This window comes from Drosophila teissieri, chromosome 2L, assembly GCF_016746235.2.
Source record: "Drosophila teissieri strain GT53w chromosome 2L, Prin_Dtei_1.1, whole genome shotgun sequence".
NCBI lineage: Eukaryota > Metazoa > Arthropoda > Insecta > Diptera > Drosophilidae > Drosophila > Drosophila teissieri.
Genome location: NC_053029.1, coordinates 16,031,511 through 16,057,150, shown reverse-complemented (window position 1 = coordinate 16,057,150; position 25,640 = coordinate 16,031,511). Strand labels below are relative to the sequence as shown.

At 39.3% G+C, this 25,640-nt stretch overlaps 1 protein-coding gene across 2 annotated transcripts in view; it reads left to right on the top strand.

Annotated features, from left to right (window-relative positions):
* Positions 1-8,620: 8,620 nt before the first annotated feature.
* Positions 8,621-25,640, top strand: part of LOC122626785 (protein outspread) — an 82,220-nt gene continuing 65,200 nt past the window's right edge. For both annotated transcript variants that reach the window (XM_043807162.1, XM_043807164.1), the window contains exon 1: positions 8,621-9,483. In XM_043807162.1, the coding sequence (XP_043663097.1) occupies positions 9,271-9,483 (213 nt within the window). In that variant the 5' untranslated portion in view covers positions 8,621-9,270. The remainder of the gene's footprint in view (positions 9,484-25,640) is intronic.

Genomic DNA, 25,640 nt, shown 5'->3' with positions numbered 1-25,640 from the left:
ATAGGAGAACAATAAGGGGACTTCGATTTGCGAACGATTCCTTGTTCTATCATTTCTTTGATTTGTTTGTTGACTTCTTGGTCAACACTTTGGGGGTACTTATAAGGTTTACGGTATACTGGGTCCTCATGCTGAGTCTGGATGACATGTTTAATTGTACTTGTGAAGGTCAAATTTTCGCCTTCCTTGTACTGAATGTCTCTAAATTCGTATAGAAGCTTCTTTAAACATTCAATTTCCTCCACATTTAGATGCTCGAGTCTATACTCGTTACATTCGCGTAACTCATTGTTGATCGCGAAGTTGACTATATCGTTGTCAACGGACATGGGATCGAGATGTGTTACATCATTGTCCACTGTGTCACTAACAACTTTTGAAATGAGGCATTTTGGTAATGCGGTCTCCTTCTTCTGTTGTTGATGCTTTGGTTTAAGGCACTTAGGTGTGGTCTTAACCTTTTGCATTTTTGGATTGATTTCCTCCACTGGAGCAGAATCATCCTTTTGCTGTGGGTCGAGGCATTTAGATGCGGTCTCGCCCTTCTTTTCTCCATACAAAAACTTAAAAATTCTTGAACCTAGAGTTACCGTCTCGTTATCATAATCGATCTTAGCTTTCGTATCCTCTAGATACTTTCGACCTAACAGGAAATCATAATTGTCGGAAAATTTGTGGATATAGAATTTCTGAACAGACGGACATACTGAAGTGGGCTTCATTATTATGCTTTTCTTTAATTTTATTGCCCCTTTAATGGTATACACTGTTAAATCTTCTTTTTGTTCTTCTAAATTTTTAAAATTTTCTCTTATGATATTGATTGATGAGCCTGTGTCGATCATTCCCTTGTAAATTTTGTTATGATAACTTATTCGCACATGGGGACTGCTACGTCCTCCTGTGTTGCTTGAGTGTCCGAGGCAGTTTGATGAAAATTTACATCCATTCTGCTTTGGCCACTTTGACTCTCGCGTTGCCTTTTTATCGGCCGCTGACTGTTAGTATTATTTGAGGTTGAAGCTTGGAAATTAAGGGAATTGTTAAAAGGATTGTTTTGTTGGGCTTGTGTTAACTCCCTTCTAAACGTATTATAATTTCCCCTTTGACTAACCGGTATTAGATGAGTGGAATACTGATTTTGATTTGTCGTAGGTTGATTCGAATTTCGAGGTTGCGTTATATTATTCTGATTCATTCCAGGATAATAATTGCTGTAATTGTGATTTCTATTATTGTAATATCTTTGATTATTGCTTTGACTATGATTTCCCCTGTTCCTGCGTCTGTTCCCTTCTGATCTATTAGAACGCTGATTCTCTGGACTGGCGTCATAGAGACCTAGCTCCATTGAAGCTTGTTTTAATTTATAAATAGTATCGATATCTTTGCGTGCCAATGACATATAAATTCTATCCGGCAATTTTTGATCTATTACGGATTTAACAGTTCTTTTTAACATTTCAGTGTAATTTGATTTATCGACAGGGTCGCTTTCTAATTCTAGCTTATCAAACATAATCCAATATTGTGATTCGAGCTTCTCGATGAACTTACAGATGCTTCCGGGGTATGATGTATCCTCCAGTTGTCTTATTAGTGTTATGTAGGGCCTGTGGTCCTTGAATGCCATCGCCAGGGCCGTCTTTGTATCCAGCCATGTATTTACTCTTTCTTGGGTCACGACCTCCAATGCTGCATCCACTAGTAAGCGTTTCACTGCTCCGTAGATAACATGTGCCTGCCTGGCATCTTGGGTAGGGTATAAGTTAAGTAGCTGCTCGACCTGGTTAACAAACACAGACAGTTTGCCAGGTGTGCCATCGTAGTAGTTCAGTTCTTTAATTTGATTCAGTAATTGATTTAGGTGGGTTTCCGACAGTTGTGGAACTGCCATGGTGTATTTGTATAGGTTTCGTGATACACGGGGTTTATTTTAAATTTGGTTTTAAGTTACGGAATTAAAAATTTGTAATTAATTTTGTTTCCGACCGCACGGGATTTTCTTTTAAATTGTTTTGCAGATGTTACTGACCACACGGGATTTTTCTTGAATACTACTTTCACGTAGATTCTTTTGCGGATCTCAAAATAATTTTAGAATCACTGTTTTTTATTCGCCGATCCTGGATAGCTAGTTGTATAGTGTATCCTTCAATGGATCAGTACCGTACTAAAAGGACTCTTTATTTAACAGATCCTACCGACTGCGCCAATTAAATACTCGCAATATTCATAAGTAAAAAAAAAATATAAATTTATTTTCACTGAATAATTACAATATTATTTTAATGAGAAGAACACCGACCGATTTTTATTAGGCCTCAAACTGAACTCTAATAATTACTCTGATTTGATTGACGTTCAAGCCTCGGTGTCGAGCTTTTCTAATATGGACTTTAGACTTTAGGGATCTGATCAAATGAAGAGAGAGCTTTTAAGTTGCTGACTTTAATTGTCTTTGCATTTCTCTTGGATTCAAGTGCATTCGCTCTTGGATACAAGTGCTCTTAGATTCTTATAATTTTGTTTATTGCAATCTAATACTTCTGTTTTTCGGGATTGCGAGTCCGAGCTTTGAACGTGGGAACGTGACGATGGTGCAAGGGCTTAAGCAAGGAATGTTTAAACTAGGCAACGGATGTTTAGTCTACCAGTGGGTGACTTATCAGGAGTTTGGGTTTTTCCACTCATGAGGATCATATGACAAACTTATTCTTATCTGGTATCTGTTGAGTACATCCAGAGTAGTGTAGGGTGTGTTTGGGTGTACATGTTGTATGTGTGTTGTGTAGGCATGTGCTTAAGTCTTAGGGACTTATGGATATGTCACTATATATTAGTTTTTATTTGAGTATTTTCTTACCAATTTTTATTACTAAGCCACTCCCACCAGCTGAGTAACGGGTATCTAATAGTCGAGGAAATTGCCTACAGCGTTCTCTCTTGTTTTAATTGTGTTTTGGTTTTTGTTTTATTTATTGATGTCTGGTCAGCAGGTGCACAAAATTGGTGCTGGTAGGAAACCCACGTTGGCGCATTCATAGTGTGGAAAACTTGGCTCACACTCGGAACTCAACTGGGCGTCGAAATTGCGTGTTGGTCTGCATCTGGACTTTTGCGATTGCACAGCAAACACAAAAAGAATGCTTAAAAAAAACAGATATAAAAAAGTATAAAAAAATAATTGAAAATGAAATTCATTAAAAATGCTGTATTGACAAATAAATCATTGTTCGTTTGGCTGTCATGTCAAATAAATCATAGGACACGACAAAACTGAGCGACCAAATGGGAAACTCGGAAAATGGAAAACTCCTCGCACCACAGTTTTATTACTTTGCGTGCCGCGCTGCGTTGATGAAGAGTTAACGGTAAATTATGTTGTCGCGGTCACCCGTAAGAAAAGCAACCAACATAATGAAAAGTATAAAAAATATATTTCCTTCTGCTTTTCCGAAAAACGAAAGGTATTATACGAACAGAAATAAAACAACTTTAATAGATAAGTTTGGCAGCCGCAACAAGTATACGCAGTGTTGGACGGCCGGCCTGCAACGCTTTTCCTTGCCACTCGTCACGGCTGCGACGCTATTCCCCTTTTCCTTCCCCTCCCTCTCCCCCTTCCCAATTTTCAATTTTCCTTTTTCCATGTTAATAAAACGCGATTTCCTAGCAGCCTGCTGCCGCTGCCGCTGACGTCTGTGGTTGCAACTACTGCCGTTGCTGGTTGTTATTATTCACGCGCTTAAAGTCAATTATCAAAGCCGACAAAAATAAAGGCCCGGATTGCGGGAAAAGCCGAAGGCTGGTTATCGAAACAGGGTTGCTCATGGAGGATATTTGTGTACTCTAAATAATACCCAATGAGAGTCATATGTAGGTCTACAGTAGGACTAGACGAAGTTAACAGCGAATATTCGCTCGCAGAGATTCCCCTTCCGTAAACGCAGCCATGTAGCCAAAGTAAGCGAGCTGTCCAAGGAACCAAAGGCAATTGGATGCCGATGGGTTTTTACCAAATTAAGAGACAGGGAAGCCACTTCTGATATAAGACAATCCGCCGTTATAGATTTACCTACTACTTACTAAGTTCTCTTGAGGCGCAACATGGCAATATATGGCCTGAACCAGGAAGACAGCCAGTGGAACTCCACCTTAAATATATAAAATATATTAGTATATTAAAATATATTAGTTGTCTTGAATAAAATTAATTTTCTCCCAAAGCTGCGTTTTTACTGCTTGAGAGGAGTGAGACCAGCAAATTAAAAGTGCAGGAAACCCAACTGCCAGTCGGCTGGCAGACACACCGACACTCGCAAAACTCTGGAGCGGATTTGGATTTTGCGAAAAATTTCACTTTCACAAAAAGGTCTATGGACGTTTGGAGCCCCCGTCCCCCCGCATTTCCCCCAGCCATGTCTTTCAGCCCCTTTTTCCCCCGGGTCCACACCCTGGAATTGGCGTGAGTCCGCGAATCGCTGCCAAATTGGTACCAGTACCAGCCAAAGACTGTCAGACGTCGATTTGCGGCATTTTTCGTTGGCTTTTCTTCGTTTTTGGCTGCCGAATGAAAATTGTTCGCAGGTGGTTTCCGTTAGTTGGGGCCTTGGATCGGTTTCGTTATAGGTTTCAGTTGGCTTCGGTCAGTTTTGGAGTCTTTTTGACGCCCAAAAACATAGCTGCATGTAAATACATTTGCGTATTTTCAGCCGCAAACTAGTTGTATATAGGAAATGGTTTTCATTTCTTTAAAAGGAAAATGAATTTCAGGAGAAAAAAGCTTATGCCTTGTTCTGGAATGACTTATATAAACTTGAAAATATTTTTGTTGAAATAAAGTGTTGGATTCTGTAAGAATCATATTATGATAATACTTATGAAGAATAAATCATGTGGTTCCCCAAAAATAAGAACTATAAATACCAAAAATGTCATAAAATGTCCAACTCTAATGCCTTCATAAATATGCCATATATCTAGTTCTATTTCCGACTCATCCCACGTATCTATTCATAACTTATCTTTGAGTTAAGTCTAGACTTACCGCTTGATTGGAATTTTCTTGGCAAGTTTAGCATAAATCATTGTCTTGTCTGAAAATATTTATAGAATTCTTGGACTGTTTTCGGAACTACATATAACCTCTTCTTTTGACCCGCATAAACAATTTAAACTATTTATAATTAGTTTATAATTAATAAGAAAAATGTTCAATAATATGCTGACAATATTAAAATGGATATTTCAAATACAATGATCTCTTTCTTATCTTTGCTGAATACATTGACTACGTAGCGACAATATATTTTATTGTTCAGATGAAAATACTTTTCAAAACTTTTTTTTCAATTTGCTCAGAAAATTAGCATAGGAAAAAGTGAAAGTGTTGCAGCTGCAATGAATTTAATATGTAGCAGCACCAACCACCAAGCCAGACATCATGTGCAGCATTTAGACCTCGCCCTCTTCTCTCCAGATCTCCAAATTACCCATGAATCGGGACTCGCTGGCTGTCAAAAGGGCGCAAAATTGTTCGAATTTTAAAGGCTGTTTCTGTTTGGGAAAATGCCTTAGACGCGATATGGAAAGTGCCGGCCCACGCGCAGTTTATGAAAAACTCCGAAACGACGGAGCTAACGGGGGCGGTGGAGCTGACTGCTCAGATTGCCTCAAGTTCAGTGCTTTGATTTTCAATTCGGTTCACGATTTGCATGGCTAGACGAGATACTTATTAACCCAAGTGCTCCGACAAGAAGCGTGATCCAAGTTGTTGGTCACACACCCCGAAGGCGGGATCGGATGCACTTGTTGTTGCTCCTGCCCCATGTTGCATGTTTTCCTTTTTTTTTCCTTTTTGGGTTGCCAGTCCCATGGGCAAGTCCGTCGCACTAATTGCCATTGGATCAGTTAATGATACATGAAGTTTTATGTTTGGGAAACATTTGCTAAACACGTCTGAGCCAACTCACCCTTAATGGGCATGAAATACTTTCAAAAAGCTCAACATGTTTCGAACTTTGGTGCTTTAAGATCATGATATAAATGAATTTCAAGCCAATGAGATGCCAAATGACGTTAAGATAGTTTAACTGATTTAAAGTTGGCCGAAAACTGATGAAGTCATCTTGGGTAATTTTGAAAGGCGCAGAATTTTAACGACCCGCCATGCGGCAAGGACTATGGAAATATTAGGGAAATAGGTTTTTCTTCTTCATTGTTTGTCTTCCACATTACTTTAAATTCATTTGGAGTGTCAGGAGTGGGACAGAGACGGGGTGGAGGGGGCGTTTAATGGGGACAACTCAACTCGTGACTCGATTGACATTTGAATGAGAGTGGAAAATGTGCAAAACGAGTGGCGGTGGCTACCAAAAATAAAACCAAGCAAAACAACAACAAAAGACACTCGCACACAAAGTGTGTCCCCCGTCCACGTCGAAATCAATATTCGGTAATGCATTTTTCGGCTATGCAGGTATTACCACAACAGCAACAACACCAGCAACTGAGAGCACAACAATGGACCCGAAAAGAAGCCATTATCATGCAACGTTTTGTTGCACGGCAGCTGCCAATGCAATCGAAGCATTTTCGGCAATTGCACAAGAGGCAGCCAAATCCGAATCAAATTCAAAATCAACTAATTACCGTAAATGCCAGACCCAGAAGCGAAATGGTCAATGAACTCACTGCTTGCCAAAATAGTAGCATACATATATTTAATCTGATGTACCTAGAAACTTTATTTAATAACAAACATACAGCAACTCTAAAACCATTTATAGATTCAATTTAGGGTTGTATAAAATATATATATACATACATACATATATATATACGTATATATATGCAATCAACCCTTTCATAATTTTAATTTTTTAATTTCATATGCATTATTTTTGTATCAGGGTATATACACAAAATAGCATGTATTACACTTTGATCATCTAAACTCAATAAAACGCATGGAAGTCAATTATGTTGGGCCTCACGTCGCTTCTTCATTTTACCTTTATTCTCAACGGCTCCACCTCAATTCTTTGAGGGCAGCGCCAGACATTAGTCTCCGTTCCGAGACCCGGAACCCCAAACCCCGAGCCCCCACTTTTCCCTCATTACACACACACATACGGTAGGTGGCAGTCAAAATATTTGATCGAGGGCCGACTCCTTTTTACCTCTTTCCCTGCGGCCTTTGCCCCGCCCCGCAAGCCCCTCAACTGCCAGAACCCTTGACAAGCGCAATTAATCAATTTTTGTTCTACACAGAGAAGAACGCGCTTATAAGAATTAAATAGAGTTTTTGTCAAACTATTGTTATTTTACATTCCAATTAAAGAGAACTCAAATATTTATTACGGTAATAACAAATTATTTGTGAATACATATGTATATGAAATGTTTTAATCAAAATAAAAACAATTTCCTGTTTATAAATTCACTGAAATGTACAAATTGTGCTATAAGTGAATACACTTTTTTCCGCAGTGTAGTGCCGTGTATTTATATATGTTGGTGCCCGGGAAGGGTTTATCTCTATTGCCTTCTCCTTCTGTTCTGCATCGCACTCGAAAATTTGTTGACCGAGGTTGTTAATGAAGTGTGCAGTTGTTATTGTTATTGGTACCGCTTGCTCTTGTTGTTGCATTGCCCTTTTCTGGGGGATCTGTAAACAAATTGTTTGTGCCATGAAATGATTGCCTTTGCCGGCTTTGATTTTTCCACCAGCATAATTCATTTTTCCAGTTCGAGAGTCAAAAAACTCATCAATTACAAGACGGAAGTGTGGCAACATTCGTGTGGCAGGCTTAGCAGCATGTTGCTAAGGAAAAAGTGGAAAACTGCTGAAGATTTCAAATATATGTACATAAAATATCTGAACAGCACAAGCCCAAAAAAACTCATTTTTAAACTGTTCAATTCTCTGGATGTATGTATATTCAGGAATCTTTTTCCGAGTCATAATGGGAAATATTTATTATTTTTTTTCAAATTCGTCAGCAGCATTTATTGCTTGAGTTTGCAACATGAAGCAACAAGTGCATGAGTCTCTAGCAACACTAGTATAGGAATTTAACTGTGAGCGCAAAACTAACATTGCGCGCAGAGATTCAACCGGTTAACATGAACCGAATCGGATTACATGTGGAGAGAGAATGTTATGCTCTTCAGAAAGGTTGCTATCGTATAACTAGATGTTTGCAGATGACAAACTCTTTGTAACTTATTTTGACTCCGTTTTTAAAGAACGGGTGCGACAATGGGAATACTTAAAATAACCTATAAATGCAATCTATTTAATGCAACAGCGACCTTTCATAAAAATAAAATAAATAACTTTTAATATTAATACTATAATATATTATATAATACAATAAAAAAAATATTGTGTATATATATTTATAATTAATATTAATTTATATTGTATTATATTTTATTATTCATTATATTATATTATCTATTAATCGAAAGGGTATATAGACGTCCACTTCACACAGAACTGTATCCACCGTTTCTTGTTCGCGGTATTTTTCGTTGTTTCGGCCTGTTTTGGTATTTCTGTTCGGTATTTTTCGTCTGAATCGGTGCGATTGCTCATTCCGTTTTGAGCAGCGTGCGCGAACGGTGCTTCAAAAAAGAGCGCGCATTCTGCGCGAGAATAATATAAATAATACCGGTCGACGAAAATACCACTAAAAAATAACAACAGCTAGATAGCGAAAAATCCGAGTAATACGAAAGAAAAAAAAAACAAAACAAAAGGCGGCGAAGAAGGCCAAAGAAGAAAAAGCCCAAAACTTCTGCCCCGGTTCTCTGCGTGCGCGAGTGTATGTGTATTTGTTGGGCTTACGCGGGCGTCCGTGAGTGTTTTTGTGCGTAATTGTGTGCATGTGTGCCAAAGCTAAGAATCAAAGTGCAAAGCGAAATTGAATAATTTCCCCATCTCTCTTTTTCTCTCTCACTGAGCGTGTAACCAAATACCCGAAAATAAGAAGTTTATCAAAGCTGGTAAATTCTGGAGTGCGAGATAGTAAGAAAGGCTGGCTTTTAGAGCCAAAACAAAAACAAGCCAATGTTTTGGTTAACGTAACAACGCGTCCTTGCAAAACGAAAACGAAAAACAAAACAAATTGAGTTCAAAATAATAGCCATGCCACTTCTGCGAAAACTTTAAAAGTACCACCATTTCCGCACTCTCTTTCTCCTCTGCAAGTTTCCCCACTCTTTTTTTTGTTGTTGAACCGACGCAGCAGCACTAGCGAAATGTCAACCACGACAATAACAACAACGGTGCCTGCCGCACCCTCCAAGTCGGCACCACCCACCCCAACAACAACAGGCGCATCAGGAGCAACAACAAACGCACGCACCGCCGACTGCCGCAAGTTCACGCCGAACATTTTCAACAAGAGCAAGTGCAGCCACTGCTTTCGACAGCGGGAGGAGCACTCGGCCGCCGCCTTGGAATGCAATAGGGTGAGTCTGCGACATCCCACTTTTTGGACAAGTTTTAGATACGCTTTTAGAACGCTTCTGCAAATTCAGTTTGAGATACAAAATACATCATGTCTATAACAATGTTAAATTCAAAGTGCTTTTATAATACAGCCATAATTCGATTTGCTGTTAAGACTTTGCTTGAACTAAAGTGCATTACATTTCTTAACAAATTGAAAGTCAATTTCTCCAAAGTTAAGATAAAGTGCCTAATGAATATTCACTGCACTTGGAGTTGAGGGATGTTCCCACCCAAAAAAAACGATGGGATAAATTTAGTTTTGTGTGTGCTGAATAAATCTTTATTTAGTTTCCAACTCTGTGCGGGCTTTTCTTTGTTTTTCTTTTGTTCCGAAAATTTTAGTTCCATTCGGTTTTTCATCTCATCTCAGGCTTCTTGTGCATCTTACAGCAATTTTGGGAGACATTTGGGATTTTAAATAAAATTTATGGAGAATATCTATTGTTGGGATTAACTTGGTTGTGAACACGACAATTTATAGATATTTTAATGGTAGTCAGAAAGTTAGAAATGCAGAACGTTCGCAGACATACATATTATATGTATCAGTTGAAACTTATTAATGAGCTATGGCTGGACATTCCATCAATAATTTTAATTAAAACATTTTTGGAATGACACAGCATAATCTGATATGAAAGCATAGTCTGAGCTGACACAATTTAGTTTGGTTACAACGACTTCTTCCAAGAAAAAACTAAGCTTTTGACCAAGATTAATTCATTAATTTGACCTAAAGCATCGTTCCCCCGGGCAAAAACATCTTCTAATCTTGGAACTTTCGTCCAATCAAGTCACAAAAATCGCCAGAAGACAACCATCATTTAAACAACAAACAAAATTGCGGCGCGACAAAGGAAAACTCTCGCTTTCTCGTTTCACTGGAGACTTGTAGTCTTAGAATTCGGGATAGAAAATAACGATACGAAATAAAATGCCACCGAAAACTAATTAAAATAACAAAACCTAATCAAAGCATAGAAAACATAAAAACCCACCTAGACCAAACTGCCTCTCGCTCCGGCAGCCGAAGAAAAAAGTGAAAATCGTTTATTATGTTTACCTGTGTTGGGGCTGGGTTACCAAAAATTTACGACAATACAACGCCCCGAACTAAAACACCATGCCCACCGTGCTGAAGCCAGAGCTGAAAGGCCAACCTGCTTTCTTATAAGCCGCATGATAAGTTTTGGAATTTGTATTTAATAAACATAAAATCGCTGTCGTAAAACATCGAAGAAAACCGAGCCGCCTGTATGAAAACTAAAACCAGAAGAGTAGTTTACCATTGGGAAAGTTGGATCTTTCGTTGAACTATGCAAATGAAGGTGGTAGAAGAGCAGCGGGAGAGATATGTCAACTGCTTCTAAACACTTGTCGAAAGATTAAATCCAAGATTAAGCATCATTTTGGCCGACAATATCTAATCTTATTTCTTTTGGAGATAAAGATAGTGTGTAGAAAGAACGAGTTGAGATAGAGAATAAAAAGAAGCGCTGCTGCACTATGTAACATATGTACATATATGAATGTGCTTTTTAATATATGGTGGCTCGAAATAAACATATATAAGCAGACATGATTTTGATTTATATTAAAGTTGATATTGTCAGATTAAAAAAAATATATTAATATTTAAATAAATCGATTTTATACATTTATCTTCTTCGTTCTATTTTTGACCTGCTCTCTTTCTATTTCCTGTGCCCTGTAAAATCATTTATTAATTCGTACAAGTTTTGTTCTCGTTTCGTAATAATTTTGTGAAAATGTATTTTTACACAACTGGCCCTAATAAATTGTGATCTGGTTATTCTCTTAATGCTGTTCTCGTTCCCAATTCTGTTGACAGGGAATTTTGTGCAGTTTTATAGGTCGACAAATGTTGTTTTATTCTGTCTAGTTTTTTCTGATATATGTATTACATTGACGGCCACAAGCGCCTGGTTTTTCGAGAAGCCTGCAAAAATTAATTATGCGATTGTCAAAAGCAATTTCGGGCTCGCCGCTTGTCTGCTTTTCTGCTTGCCAAATTGGAATGGCTCTTTTTTTAATTGATCACCCAAAAATGACTCGGATACGCGAGAGATTTCTAGCGCAATTTGACCTCAGGCGAAAATGTGTGCTTTTTGTGGGCTAAGAGCGCGTAGAAATCAAACTTTTGTTTTCCAAATGCTTCAAATGTGTCCGTGAGCCGGGGGACTTCAACTGCGTGACTGATCTTAAAAAACAGTGCCAGAATGACCCCCATGAAATTAGCACACAACGCTCACACACCGACCGACTGTGTTGTATTGTTAACCATTTATTGAGGAAGTCACAGACCCGAAAAACAACGAGAACCCATAGAGAAATGCCCTCCAAAAAGGCCGCAGGCCAACAGCACTTGACAGCCGTGAAAAGTGTCGCCTTTGGGAGAGAATTCATCTAGAAATGATAGTGCGGCGTGCAGGGGGTATGTAAATGATCCATAAACTGGAGAACTAGTTGATCGATTTGTTGGCTTAGCTGTTCCTGGCAGCATTTCCTAATTTATAAATAGCTCGAGTTACAATATTGAATTACCCGAGCTGAGCGAAGCGTTGGAGTTGAGTGTTCACAAAGAAGAAAATAAATAAACTTTACTATTTGAGTGTGAAAGTCATTTGAGTCAATAGCCAGTGGGTAGAACAACTGTGTCAACAAGTCAATCGGTGTGGCGGGGATCGGGAAGTGGAAGAGGAAGTGGAGCACATCAGGGGTAAGTTTTCCATAAGTAGGCAGATCTAAGGTTAAACACCCTACTAATAAACCATTCAACTGTTCAACTGCTTCCTACAACACGTTGAGGTGTGGGCTTATTGTGAAATCAGTTAGGAAACTACGACATACTTAATGCAAACAGTTTTCGTAACTTCAATTTTACTGAAAGGCTTAAGCAATAATTGAAAACGCCTGTACCTTGAATGCAACAAAGCAAAGTCTTAGAAACTATGTATGTATATTTAAATCATTGGGACATCGTTACGGCTGTCATTCAGGAACCCCTCCGCCTGCAGGCATTTTAAAGTCAAATCTGGGAACCGTGTGCTCCACACTCCTTCGGTTCAGTGTGTTCCACATTTGGCTCCCCCTTCCTGTGGAACTGTGTGCAGTTGCTCCGCAGCTAATATGTATATGTATGTAAAAATAGAACTCAACTCTTGGCTTCCGCTCGTCGAGCGGCAATTAGAAGGCGTCGGCAGCAGTCAGTCCCCCCAAGTCCCCCCTCAAAATGCCCCTCCAGCGGTCCCCTTTTGCGGTTACTCAACCGACAGACCTCACAGGCTTGGGCCCCCGACTAGGCCCACAGATTTTCAGATTTTCTACTTGGCAGTCGTTCTAAATTTAGCAACACTTTTGCTTTTGTTTCTTGCTCTCCAGAAGAGTGTCCATGTTCGCCTGTCTTCTGCTTTGGTTTTGACTAGTGCATAAATGCTGGGCCATAATTGTTGCATTGTCTGTCGCCGATCTGAAGGCTAATGAAGCCGGCAAAAGCGTCCCTAACACGGCTCTCGGATTACCTGGCCATGGGACCCATCGAATGGGTCGAGATGGTCGAGATGGCCTGGCATAGGACCACCTATCGTTAGGGGTTCCCTTTGTAGTTGGCGGTACACAGACAGGAAAATGCGCACAACAAAAAACAAAGGCCAAGAAAAAGCGACGAGGTGCAAAACGGATGTCAGAATGCATTGTCAAGTCAATGGAGCGGAACATTGCAGTTATCACAGGGACCATCCACTTCAGAACCCATTATATTTGAAAAGATGAAGCTCGTGTTTTTGGGGGCTGTGCCATGTTGACAGGTCAGGTCAAAGGCTTGCAGCATTTCAGGTTCTGGTGGCCCAAAACGCAAGAGAGCAGCCCGTAACCCCGAGAAAATCTCATCTTGCCAGCCTTTTTTTCATTTTTGGACCGGCCGCGTGACTGGGCACCCCACTAAGACACTAAGACTTAGACTAAAACTTAAGCTGAGGCTGAGACTGAGGCCCCACCAAGAGGTCTAACCTATAGGCAGTAATTGTGGACTTTTTGCTGCTTTCGGCGGCCGTCCATTTGTCTGGCAAAACAATTGGCAAGGGACACCGTGGGCCAAGGAACCTGGAAAAATAAAAACACTGGACAAGTACATTTTACGGGTAACAAAAAGGATACAAAATAAGATATATAACATCGCTAACAAAAATAGCTTACAAATTTAAGTTTTTACAACCACCAAAGAATGGCTAACAAGTTATTAAAAACTTGAAAACAATGCCTTCACTTAAAATAAAGAAATATATGAATAAAACTTTACTTTTAGAAAATAATATTTCACAGTTTTCGGGTCTAAAAATAAATCCCACCTTTTTGTTTCAACAATTTTACGACAAAAGTGCTTAAATTCAATTGAATTAAACAAAATTGACTCACTGTTAGGCAGCGGGTGTCATTTTCGAGCTGTGTGCCCCCGTTGAGTATTTGTGTGTGATTCTCCCTTTTCGCCTGTATTGCCCTCTCTGCCGCACTGTTTGTCTTAGACGGTTGGCCATCGGTGTCCTAGGTGCCTGCCTATCCCACCAAAAAGATCTCAATTGGTCCCCGGGGTGTTATTGAGCTATTGGCAGCATGCCATGGGAGAGGAGACGAGGCCCGTTCTGGGAGTCCCATACCATCCTGTACACCATTCCGTCTCCAGGTTTCCAGGTCTCCAGTGGAGTCGCTATAGACCTCATTCACTCGGCCTCTCGGTCTCGCGTGTTCCCCTTTGGCCCTTTGAGGATAGTTAGTTCTCAGTTTCTGCCAGTGTGCCTTGGCCTGGGCCTGCGCCTGGGCCTGGGCCTCGGCCAAGTTCTTGTGTTGTTTGTCAGAGAAGTATACACATAATAAATATTACTTTTGCACACCCATCCTGTACATGCATCCCCGCACCTACAGCATATATACGACTACATACCTTCGTGTATCCTCGTTTCCAGTCTTAACGTGCTCAAGTGGCCAACAACCAACGTTGATTGATTGTTTGGCTTAGAAATTGTTCCCAGCTCTTGGAGCCCCCTTCTATGTACATAGGTATGTGAAGTGGGTGTGTTGCAGAAATTTGCATTTTCTAGGTTAATTAGTTGTGTATATGCCACCCAGCGGAGTCAAGTGCATTGAACCCGTCCACTCGCCAGTCACCTGCTTCATCCACGATCGCTTTTGGGGTCATCTCGTTGCTATCTAAATCTATAGTTGGTTAGTTGCATTGTTAAGCATCAAGGTAACACTTCAAAGCGATAAGGCCAAGGCGCACTATTGTGCAAGTGTGATAACAAAAGAACTGGCTAAAGACTTGATAAATAAAGGAAACAAACACGTATCTCGAAGATACACTCAGCTGCAGTAGACGGTCTGCAAGATACAGAGAGACAGGCAGTTGCGCATTCTAAGCACCATCAACCAGATAAGAGAAGTCAACTCTTCTGCTGTGAAGTCAATATTCTTGACCAGGTTGTATACTGGAGTTTGTTATTCAAAAGCTATTCGTTCTAATCTATTGTAAAAGGTGCTCGGCCATGTTGCAGCTGTTGTCGTTATATTATTATATTAATTCTTATATGATATTGCAGCAAACTTTTCTCCTGAAATGTATTTAAAAAGTTCAACAAATTATTATCGCAATTTGTGTCTGCAAGTATTTGAGAAAAACATATAAAGACAAAATTATTCGTGATATTCATAGAACAGAAGAGCATCTAGGGATCACCCTACAAGTTAAGAATTCGAGCGACTTCGCGGTGGAGCTTATCTATCTAACTTTGTTGCTGCTATTTGTACTTTATTGTCTGTCTGGAGTTGCCCGTCTGTGGTTGCAATTAGCAGGGGGCATCGTCTGAATATTCTTCAGCCACTCTGCACTTTGGATCTCGATTCTGCGCTGTCTTTCTTTTTTGCATGGGGCCGTGTCACAATTATCAGCACGAACTTCTCTGTCGCTCAAAAACATGAGCAGAGGTAACCGAAGACAATGCCCAGAAAGTTGGCTGCTTCTTCTCCAATCTCTGGCGCTCTTTTTGCCTTTGTTCAGCTATGGGGGCAAACAACAAATGGGCCCACCAACCTTATCGCGATACACAGCCAACAAATCATCAATCATTCCATTCCACCAGCCACATCTACAGCAGCGGCAAAACCAAATCGACTTCTTAACGCCAACATCTTCATCTCTGCGGCTGCTTTAGATTCAGATTCAGCTTCAGCTTCATCTCTAGCCCTAGCTATTAGATTTCCTCATAAAAACAAGCTGAAGTCGGCCAAAGTCTAAGACTAAGATGTGGAAAATGAGAGCCCCATCCGCGGATTTAGTTGAGGGTCCCCCTTTAGATTGAGTTTGAGCTCAAGACTTTAGTTTATAAACTCCCGGCGACATCTTCCGCTGCGGCGTCATTTTATTTATTTATTTCTTTTTTCGTCTACCTATTCTATCTCGTGGCTATGCCTTAATTAAGTCGGCTTTTCAGGTCTTCGAAAACAGTGGGATAAGATAAGGGGAAAACACTCTTATCGTTTTTCAGCGAATTCCTAAGATTACACTTATTTAAAAATCGATTGGGAAATTATATGCAAATGTATATCATGTCTTATTATTCAATACTTATATTAAAGTATATATAATGTTAAGACTCAAATAAAATACATAAATAAATACTATGTTGAATGGCTTAAATGTTAAACACCCAATACCAATACATTGCATATGCAAAAAGAATTTTCTAATTTCTGGATAATACTTACAAAGAACGGGTTTCCTTTGGATTAGACAGCGGATCTGCCACTTAATTAATTTTTGCGATATAATTTTAACCACTGTGGCAAGACGCAAACGCACCATCTATCACCGCAGCCCTGCTTCCTGCTGCTGCTCAAATTGAAAGCTAATTCTGTTCAGTAGCCGCGGCAGTTCCAAGCCATGCCATCCAGTCATCCATCTACTGCTACTCCCGGCAGTCTCGGCATTTGGCTAAGAAAGAAGTCCAGGTAGATCCCAGCCTGCACATTCACTTGTTGCCTCGCTGCAACGATTTTGCCACTTCATACATCAGCCATCATCGTCAGCCGGAGGGAGAGCTCGAGGAAAAGGGGCAGAGATACACTGCCTCCGTCCATTGTTCCCTTCGCCAGCCGTCCCATGTGACATTTTGCTGCATAATTGAATTCTTATTCTCTTCGCCGGGCTCACTCAATCAAGACACAATACTAGACTACCCAACTCCGGGCTGGAGCCCAAGTTCCAGTTCAAATGGCGCGCTGCGAAATCTTCTGAGTTATGGCATCTTTACACCTGCCCCTGGGCACGGCTCTTTGCTTTGAAAGAGATAGAGTTGGAATAATAAGACTAAGACCAGGTTCGGGAGAGGGTACAGGGTAACATCGGGCAAACACCATTAGATTGCCGGCGATAAAGTCGGTGGCCGTGGAAGATTCAGGGGATCGAGAAGATCTCGGGGATGTGGCATCGCGCCTTGGCATTTTCCTGAAATAATGACGTGTTGAGAAGGGCATCTTGATTTCAAATTAGTTTATAATTATGATTTTGCCACGACTGCAACCTGTATTTTGCCATTCCACTCTTCCACTCTTTCTCTTTCTCTTCCTCGACCATTGAAATTGCTGTTTAATTGGAAAGTAATTTGCACGATATCGGAAGCTTTGCAGAGCTCGGTAGAAATCGCTAGTTTAGACCCGTCGCGGTCCAAACTGCATGCCATAATTCCGCTTTTCCACACCTCTCGTCGGCACAATTATTGCAAATTGCCTGTCCAAATATTTATTGGTGCGCATATTTTAGCATCGAAACGGGCTAACCAAAAAAAAAAGTACAGATTTTTACGAAAATATCAGCCCCTCCGGCGTTCGTAATTAACTATCAAATGCTAATTTCCTGTATAACTAACACAGAATTCGTATTAAAACGAAATAAATAAATATTTATGTATGCATTAGTCAAGTTTTTTGGGGGTTACTGAATGTGAAAAATGCCTGTGCTTCATGAATAAACATAAGACAGCTCTTATAAATCAAAAACTCACCTGTCAAAACGTGTACAAATAGCAATCAGCCATGAGCTAGAAGATTTTTATTGCGACTAAAGTTTTGATTAATGACTTGTTATTGTGGAATGGTATTAAGGAAACTCTGAAAACGAATCTTCTATGTTTTAATTTATCTTGTAAATGAAATCAAAAAAACTACTTGCAACGATTAAGAGTAATTTGAATAGAAGATTATAATGTGAAAGCAAGTATACAGTGCAAGTTTCTTCTCATTGAAATAGTTCTTGAATAGAAGGCTAATATAGATTGATTTTCATTTCAATGTTAAGATGCTTATGCATATCAGTAAATCTATTGTTAGTATCTCCCATTTCACCTTTACAACTTTAATGATTATGATTATCTTCGATGCTTTCATGGGTTTTCCTTAGCTTTTCCAAGCGAAAATTCGCCTTGCCAATTTCTTTTTATTGCTTTGATCACCGCACTTCTTTGAGCTTAGCTCGTTTCTTAAGATTCTTCGGGTTTTGGGGCCGTGGCAAAAGGCGATATGTAAATTTGTTCTCTCTCTCGGTCTCTCAGTATCTGTGTTTTTATTTTTGTGTTTGGTGTGCGGTCAAGGTGATCAAGCCACGTCGAGTTGAAGTCGAGTCAAGTCGAAATTCAATAGGAATCCACGGGCAGGTGAGGAAGCGAACCGGGTGCGGCCTATAAAGCTGGGCTTTAACACTTCCAGGTAGAAGTTTCAATTTTATGCTCTCCCCGGCTTGTTGGGTGTTGTTGCCTTTCGTCTAGATAAATCATCTAAAATACATTCCATTTATTTGGCAGTTTAGAATTTGGCTGCTCTCTGGTGTTTTTTTGTGCGTAAATTTTGGGCATGGGTTTTTTTGTGGGCTTCTTGGAAACGTCGTTTTCGAAACAATGGACGTTTGAAGATCTTTTGGTATGATTTCAGACCTGCCCAGACAGTCCCAAAATAAGAAAAATTGATACGAAGAGTTGCTTTATATAGGGGAGCATGGGCAAAAACAATAAACCCAAGAAATTGGCAATTACAGACCCAAAAATAGGCAAAATGAACAAGGCCCAGACTCCGTTGCCGACGACAATGGCAAAAGCATTTATTTATAACCAATAATTTTAGCAATTGCAACAACGGCAACAACACATGCTAAATTACGTAGGTGGACATGATAATTTCGCTTCGCTGCAGACACCCTGAACACACAGCCCCCTGTGAAGAAAAAATTCGAGCTTCAAGCCGCGCCCTGAAAAAAATACAAAATAGCAAACAACGCCGCCATTGCCCTGGGGGGAATTTCATTTAAATAAAATAAATTTGTTGTCTTGCTGCCCAAAAAAGAGCGACTTCAGTCTGCAATTACTGTAAATTTGTGGCGGCTACAATGCAAATGATGAGTGATCGAAACGCGGTGAAAAGAGGGCTTAAAGTCCGAAAAGAAGGCGTTTAAATAGAGCTGCCAAATTCCATGCTGTTTTTAATGGGAGAAATTGAAACGATGGACTCACAATAAGGAGCGAAAGGGGAGGTGGGCTTGATGCATTGTGATTTTAATTAAAAGAGATGAAAAGCCGACGTACACGGATTTAATGCAATATTGCAGAAACACCATTTCATATTGTTTGGATAATATAATATATTATATAACAGAATGTTGAAAGCGACTTTGCTCTAGTAACTTAAACCACATATAAATCAAGCATCTCATGTTTATCAATTAGAACTCATATATCAACCAATATGTTCACTTCCTAGTATGCACACAGATAATAAATATGCAAAACAGACTGTGATATATAGATCTTTGTTTAGCGCTTCAAGAAATTGTCAAAACTCCTGTCCAATTTTCGCAGCTGAAGTATTTAACATAGCTGCAGGCAGGAAAATAAAAAGCACCCAAGACAACGGCATTTTGCCAGAAAGATTTGGATTCCGCATGCTGTGACGATGTCAACGGGTGGGTGTACTTGTATTGGAACTACCAAACCACCAAATCCATTGAGCCACCCAATGCCCCGATAAGCCCTGCTCCACCAAGACAGTCACCCACCATGTGCAGTGTTTATGTTTTGTCTACGATTTGTTTCTAGCCTCCCACAGTACGTGGGTCGCAGTGGAATTGTCGATTTGGCTTAAGCTTTCGGTATCTCTATCTCTTGGGCTTTAAATGGGCGAGCTTCGCCTGCAGATATCATGTACATACAGAACAGAGCGCAGATATGTATGTACGGAAATGTTTTGTTTGCGGGTGTGTGAGGCTTGCGGCATTTTTTGGCTCGGCGATATGCGTGCAATTTATCAACTCGTGAAATATTTAGGTGTTTGCCATATTTGAGCACGTCTTGCATAATTTGTACGTTTGTACTTTTAATTAAAGATATTTTAGATATATTTCTTGTTTGGCCATATTTGGCCAGCTAGATTGCGAGTGCGATTGCGATTGTTGTGATGTGGGGCATGCCGCAACCGAAAACTCGTAGAGGAAAGAAAAAATTAACTACCACTCGGCTGCCTAAATGTTGACTTGCAAATTGCGGCCCTAATTTGTCTTTTTACCCCTTATCCGAAACCATTTATCACGGTGGCCATTAATAGGCATTTTCGGGGCATAATTAGTCGTTGTTGAAGTTTTAAATAACAATATTTTTCGAAAGCAAATATTTGACCCCAAAAAACGCAAAACAAAAGGAAACAACACGTTTTCTTTCTGCACAATTATGAATCATTTAAGATAAGAACCTTTGGCTTTGTCTCTACGGGTTTACCTGCTGATGATGCTACTGATGATGCTGATGATGTGTTTGGCGTTTTATGGTGATTAGCCAGTTCTTGCCCTCCCGCAGAAATATTTAACCGAGGGGCTTTCAAACACGTTTACTAAGTTTTCACATCTCCTTACTAAATTATTTTTACGTTTCTCTTCTTGTTCTCGTTTCAGGTATGTACGAAAACGAAAAGTCATAAAATATTTTACGCTTATCCGAGATCCCTGTGGAAGACTATTTTGTGAACAAAGGTATTTTTAGCTTTATGCTAGTTGTTTGTGCATAATAAATGGAAGTATTGTTCTGACAAATATTTTTAAGTAATTTCCAAAAGTCATAAATCCTAGGTGGTCTCGTAAAGCTGTTAGATTTTACAGATCCTACAAAGTATAGTTGTCATAAAAAGGCAACTTTTCTCAACAGGTTGATATTGATCTTTTCAGCCGTTTGATAAGATTTCTCATTTAATATAAAGCATTTAAAAGCAATTGCCTATTTAAGTAAAAAATGTACAACAATGTATGATATATTTCCTGAGTGATATGAGCTACGTTTATGGAAATAATTTTATTAAAAGCAGTTTTTCGTTTACAAAGCCGTATAATAAACACATAAATACTAGCTTCATAAGAAGACTTTTTACGCAAAATGCGATGAATATGTTTAGTCTGTCGCCGGAAATTAATTTTCCAATAAAATCAAGTTCTTTACGCGATATTTTTTTTACTTTACTGTTTTACCATTTTGTCCGCAAAGTTGCACGTTCATTTTAGTCATGTTTACATTTTCGCAGCGTTATCAGTTATTAACCCACTTCCGTCAAAAGAAAAGAAGAGAAATTAATTTTTTGCTGCTGCCAAAACGGTCAAAGTGAAGAAATAGAAGCAGAAAAATAATTTAAAGAACCTAGAAAAATCTAATAAATCATCAAAGCGAATTGGGCTAATGTCGTCGCTTCATCAGCTGAGCTAAATTTCGTGTGAAAGTCAGACGCTCTCCATATACATACATACACTTCGTATGTTTCTTCACACAAATTAAGTAATTTTAATTTAATTAATCAAATTATTTTGCATTTAACATGATTATTCTTGGCTCGACAATGACAGACCTAATTGAGGTTGAGTCCGACACAGAAATTCCAATTCCAACTCACTTTTGAGGCGTTAGGTGGGCTTGGCCTTTGACTTGATGCGGTTGTACATGCAACAAATATACTCACACACTCGATACATTTCATTGCGTTTCATTCATTTTCATTTAAGTTGACAAATGTGGCAGTGCGCCGTGTGTGTGTGTGGCCCACTTTATTTCCATTCAATTCGTTTAGATTATGGCCCGAGTGGCTTGTTCGAGCAATAGGAGAAGTAGCAAAAACAACAAAATAAAAATCCACTAACAAGATGAAAAAGTAGCACTTTTGTCAAATGGAAACTTGAAATACACTGAAAAGGTGTAAAGCTAAATTAAATTAAAAGACATGAAATTGACGCTGACCATGTAAACGTGAAACTCACAGAAAACTAGACACATAAAAATTTGCAAAAATTCGCAAATAAAAATATTTTTAAATTGTAGTGCCAGTATTTGTAGCATAAAACTAAAACTCTTTTTATAAACAACAATTTTTTTTAAATCTAGTGCTTTATCTCTTTAAACATGAAACTTACCTTTAAAAAATCTATATTGAAGCTTGTTGAATAAGTTTGGTTTCGCGCATTAGTAGCTTGAAATCAATTTCAAATCAATTCTCATTGTTTTTTGCGTTCAATTTGAACCGCGCATGGAGAAGTTTGGCTTTTGAGTTTGCGATCGGTCTTTTTTACCGAACCCGTTGACAAGGTCTAGGTGCAGCCCGATTGTCAGTTGAGATGGAGCAGTTGGACAACTGATTTGAATATGAATATATATTTTGTCAGTCATTTTCGATTTCTTGCACGCGCCAGGCGGCGGACAAAAAGTCATTGGAAATGTGACTGAAGTGAGTGCGAATGAGTGTGAATGAGTACTCATGAAACGGTTCATGGCGCAATCATCGTCAAATGCAAATGACTGACAACCTAGGGCAAGGCAATCCAAGACTTAATATCTGTGTATCTGATAGTGAACACGGCTTCCGCACTTTACAAATAGAAAGTACGCACCCAGCAGACGACCGAAGGTAAATAAAGATAAAAATGATTTTACCCAACTGAATCGGCAAAAGAACAAACGCCATGCAGCTATCAACTTCCGTTTGAGAATCTTTTTTCTCAGGTTTACTAGGTAATTGTAGCCCCATCCTCCCCATTCATATATCAATATCCAGCTGGAAAGTGAGTAGGGAACAACAATTATATTGATTTGATTTGTGAAATTTTCAAGATTCTCTGCGAGGTACCGTTTCGTTGTTGTTATTGTGGTTTCTGTTGGCGCCCTTCTGTGGGCAATTTTCGCCCAGTCTTCTCCTCATTTTCTTCTTCTCCCTGCACTTCTTGAGTTTCTTGTGATTCTTTCCGATGATCATCATCGATGTGGATGTTGATGTGGATGTGGATGCCCCGAATGCGTGGTGTGAGTGTAGTAATCGCCCCATTGGGCTCTCCCCCACCCAATCGATCTTTCTCTCTCTCTCCTTCTACACCGAAAGAGAATTGATAGGGCTAATCACAAATTTAAATTAATTCAAATTGGTTACTTATGTTAACCACAGTTTGAAGAACAAGAAGGACCTGGTAGGTGCGAATGGGTTCTGTTAATGCGACTTTAAAAAAATCTCATAGATACATATATCGTTGAAGAAATTACCGATGTGTCAGAAAAAATATAAAAGTGAAGTATTTTATTAATATATAATACTTCTCAACTAGACACATAATTCTTAGTGCCCATAGTATTTATTAACATATTTTTGTACCAAATAATTCATTATTCACCTTGTTTTTTCTGTGTACTGTCTCTCTGTTGTTGATTTTCTTCACAGGCTCCTTCAGAGAAAGAGGTTGTTGAACTGGTCCGAGTGTGTCTCGTGTGTTTGTGTGTTCTGATGTTGTTATTATTATTGTTGTGTTCCCCCAATCAGTTGCTGCTGTGCTCGTTTGTTCTCCATCCATCTCTTTCACTCGCCACATTGAGTTCTATTATAGAAAATTATATTATTATTATGTATGTACTCTACTCGCTTTTTTCATGTTTTCTTTGGGCCTTGTGTTGTTCTTATTTCAGGCATTTTTACTGTTATTACACACGGCTTTATTTTCCTTATTTTCCTTATGCAAATTTTTATGATTACTCCAGGTGATGATATTCGTTCATAAGGTTTCTCCCTACTTCGGTTCTCATGCCAAAATATGCGAAATTCTCGAAAAATTGCTCTGAAGAACATGAAAACAAGATTGTGTTCTGCACTTGGAAGGTGTTTTCATAAACGAGCATTTTCTGGTAATTCATCTTGATTGCCTTTCGTTGCGTGCAGGACAAAATATTGATTTTAGGGCTTGCTTTATGATCAGAAAATTAAGGGTTAAGAACTTGAATTTTAAGGAAATGCGATCACATGAAAGCCTTTAGAAGTCATAACTTTTGAAATTCCCCAATTTATCATGTTTATCAAAACCTTGAACTTCCACACATACGAACTTGCATCAAGCAAACATTTCAAATATAATCACTGATTGACAGGTTGTAATTGATCCTCCACGAAAGCCCCGTTATCTGCGTTGACACTTAAGAAAGCAATTACTTGTTTCCCTCTTCAAATTGTAGTCACTTGTGTGCTCTATTTATTTTCCCAGCACATCTGGACATCTGGAGCTTATCGGATCTGGCTCTTCAATTAGCGCCCGAAAATGGCCCATCTAAATGAACCATAAAATCCAAATTAATTCAATTGAATTCAAATAGCCGGACAGACCTCTGGGGACTCACGACGACATCGTGTTCTTATCAGCTGATCCCTCGTCTATTAAATGACCTTTCCACAGACATCGGAGAATTATCAACGGAATCTCAAAGTTTGTTGCCGCTATAAAACTTGTATATATGTATATGTAGGTACATAGAAATGCTTGAGTTTTCTTGGCGTTGGCGTTCGAGTTGTTTTTGTTTTGGTTTTTCGTTTGCTGTCTTTTTTTGGGTCAATAAAAAGTGCTGACCTTTTTTGTTTGTTGCCGTTTCAGGGCTCAAAAAGCCGGCCAGAGCGGCGCTAACAGGTTTTTCCCGTACATGTGAAGCAATTAATTTTAATACGAGCTGCTCCGAGAATAGAACTGTGGGGAATTTCCTATTTTCCACTAAGAAGAAAGTGTTGATTTGGGAAGAAAATAAATAGAATGCATTAGTGGTTCTACAACAGTATCTTTTGCAGCTGAACAAGAGAACGAAAAATTGCACACATTTTGTGACATTTTATGCACAATAAAATCAGTCGAGAATAAATGGTTTCTATTTCCGTTCACTGCATTAGGCCACTATTGAATTTATGTCTTTGCCAGAGTCTGGTGGCCTCTCACCCCCTGGTCAATCGATGGAAGTGGGTTTTGAACCTACTCTAATCAATACATCAAAATTTACAACAAGCTCTCCGGGTCCTGGACCTCATGACTAACAAAACCGCCCAGCTGGTCTCCTTTGGGGTTTCCAGTGTCCGAGCGATCTATCTGCCATAGACCGCCAATTGACACAACAAAACGACGAAATATTTCAACACAAGCCGCAGAAAGAGAGGGTCCCATGAAAAAAAGCAAAAAAATAAAAAAAAACCAAACCCAATTCATGCAGAAAATATCAACCGAAAGGTTCCCACAGTGTCCACAGTGGACAGACACTTATGACATTTTGCTTTTTAGCAATAAATAATTTATGCATTTTATATATTGACACACATAAAAGTGGGAAAAATGTATGTGCGCATATATTTTTGCAAGCGAAATGAAAGAGATAAAAGTAAATTCAAAACATTCATGCAACGCCAAGGAAATTAACAGCAATTGACGGTTGCAATTTGATTTATTGGCTTTGGCTGGCAGCAGGCGAAAACACAGAGGGACGGCTAGCCGAAATGCGAAAGAGATGGAGACAAAAAGTGGTGATTTATTGGCACGATCAGTAAAACGTGTCGAAAGGAGGGGCATGTAGCAAGTGATTTTGGAGTCAGAGGCCTTCTCTTCTCCCCGGCCAACAGCACAAACAGCACACGTGGTCAAAATGGAGCGGGAGTTCTGACCCATTCCCATTTCGTATTTTAAAGAAATTATAATGGAGAAAATAAACACATTTAACTGTAAAACTCATTGAGAAGCCGCGAAGCA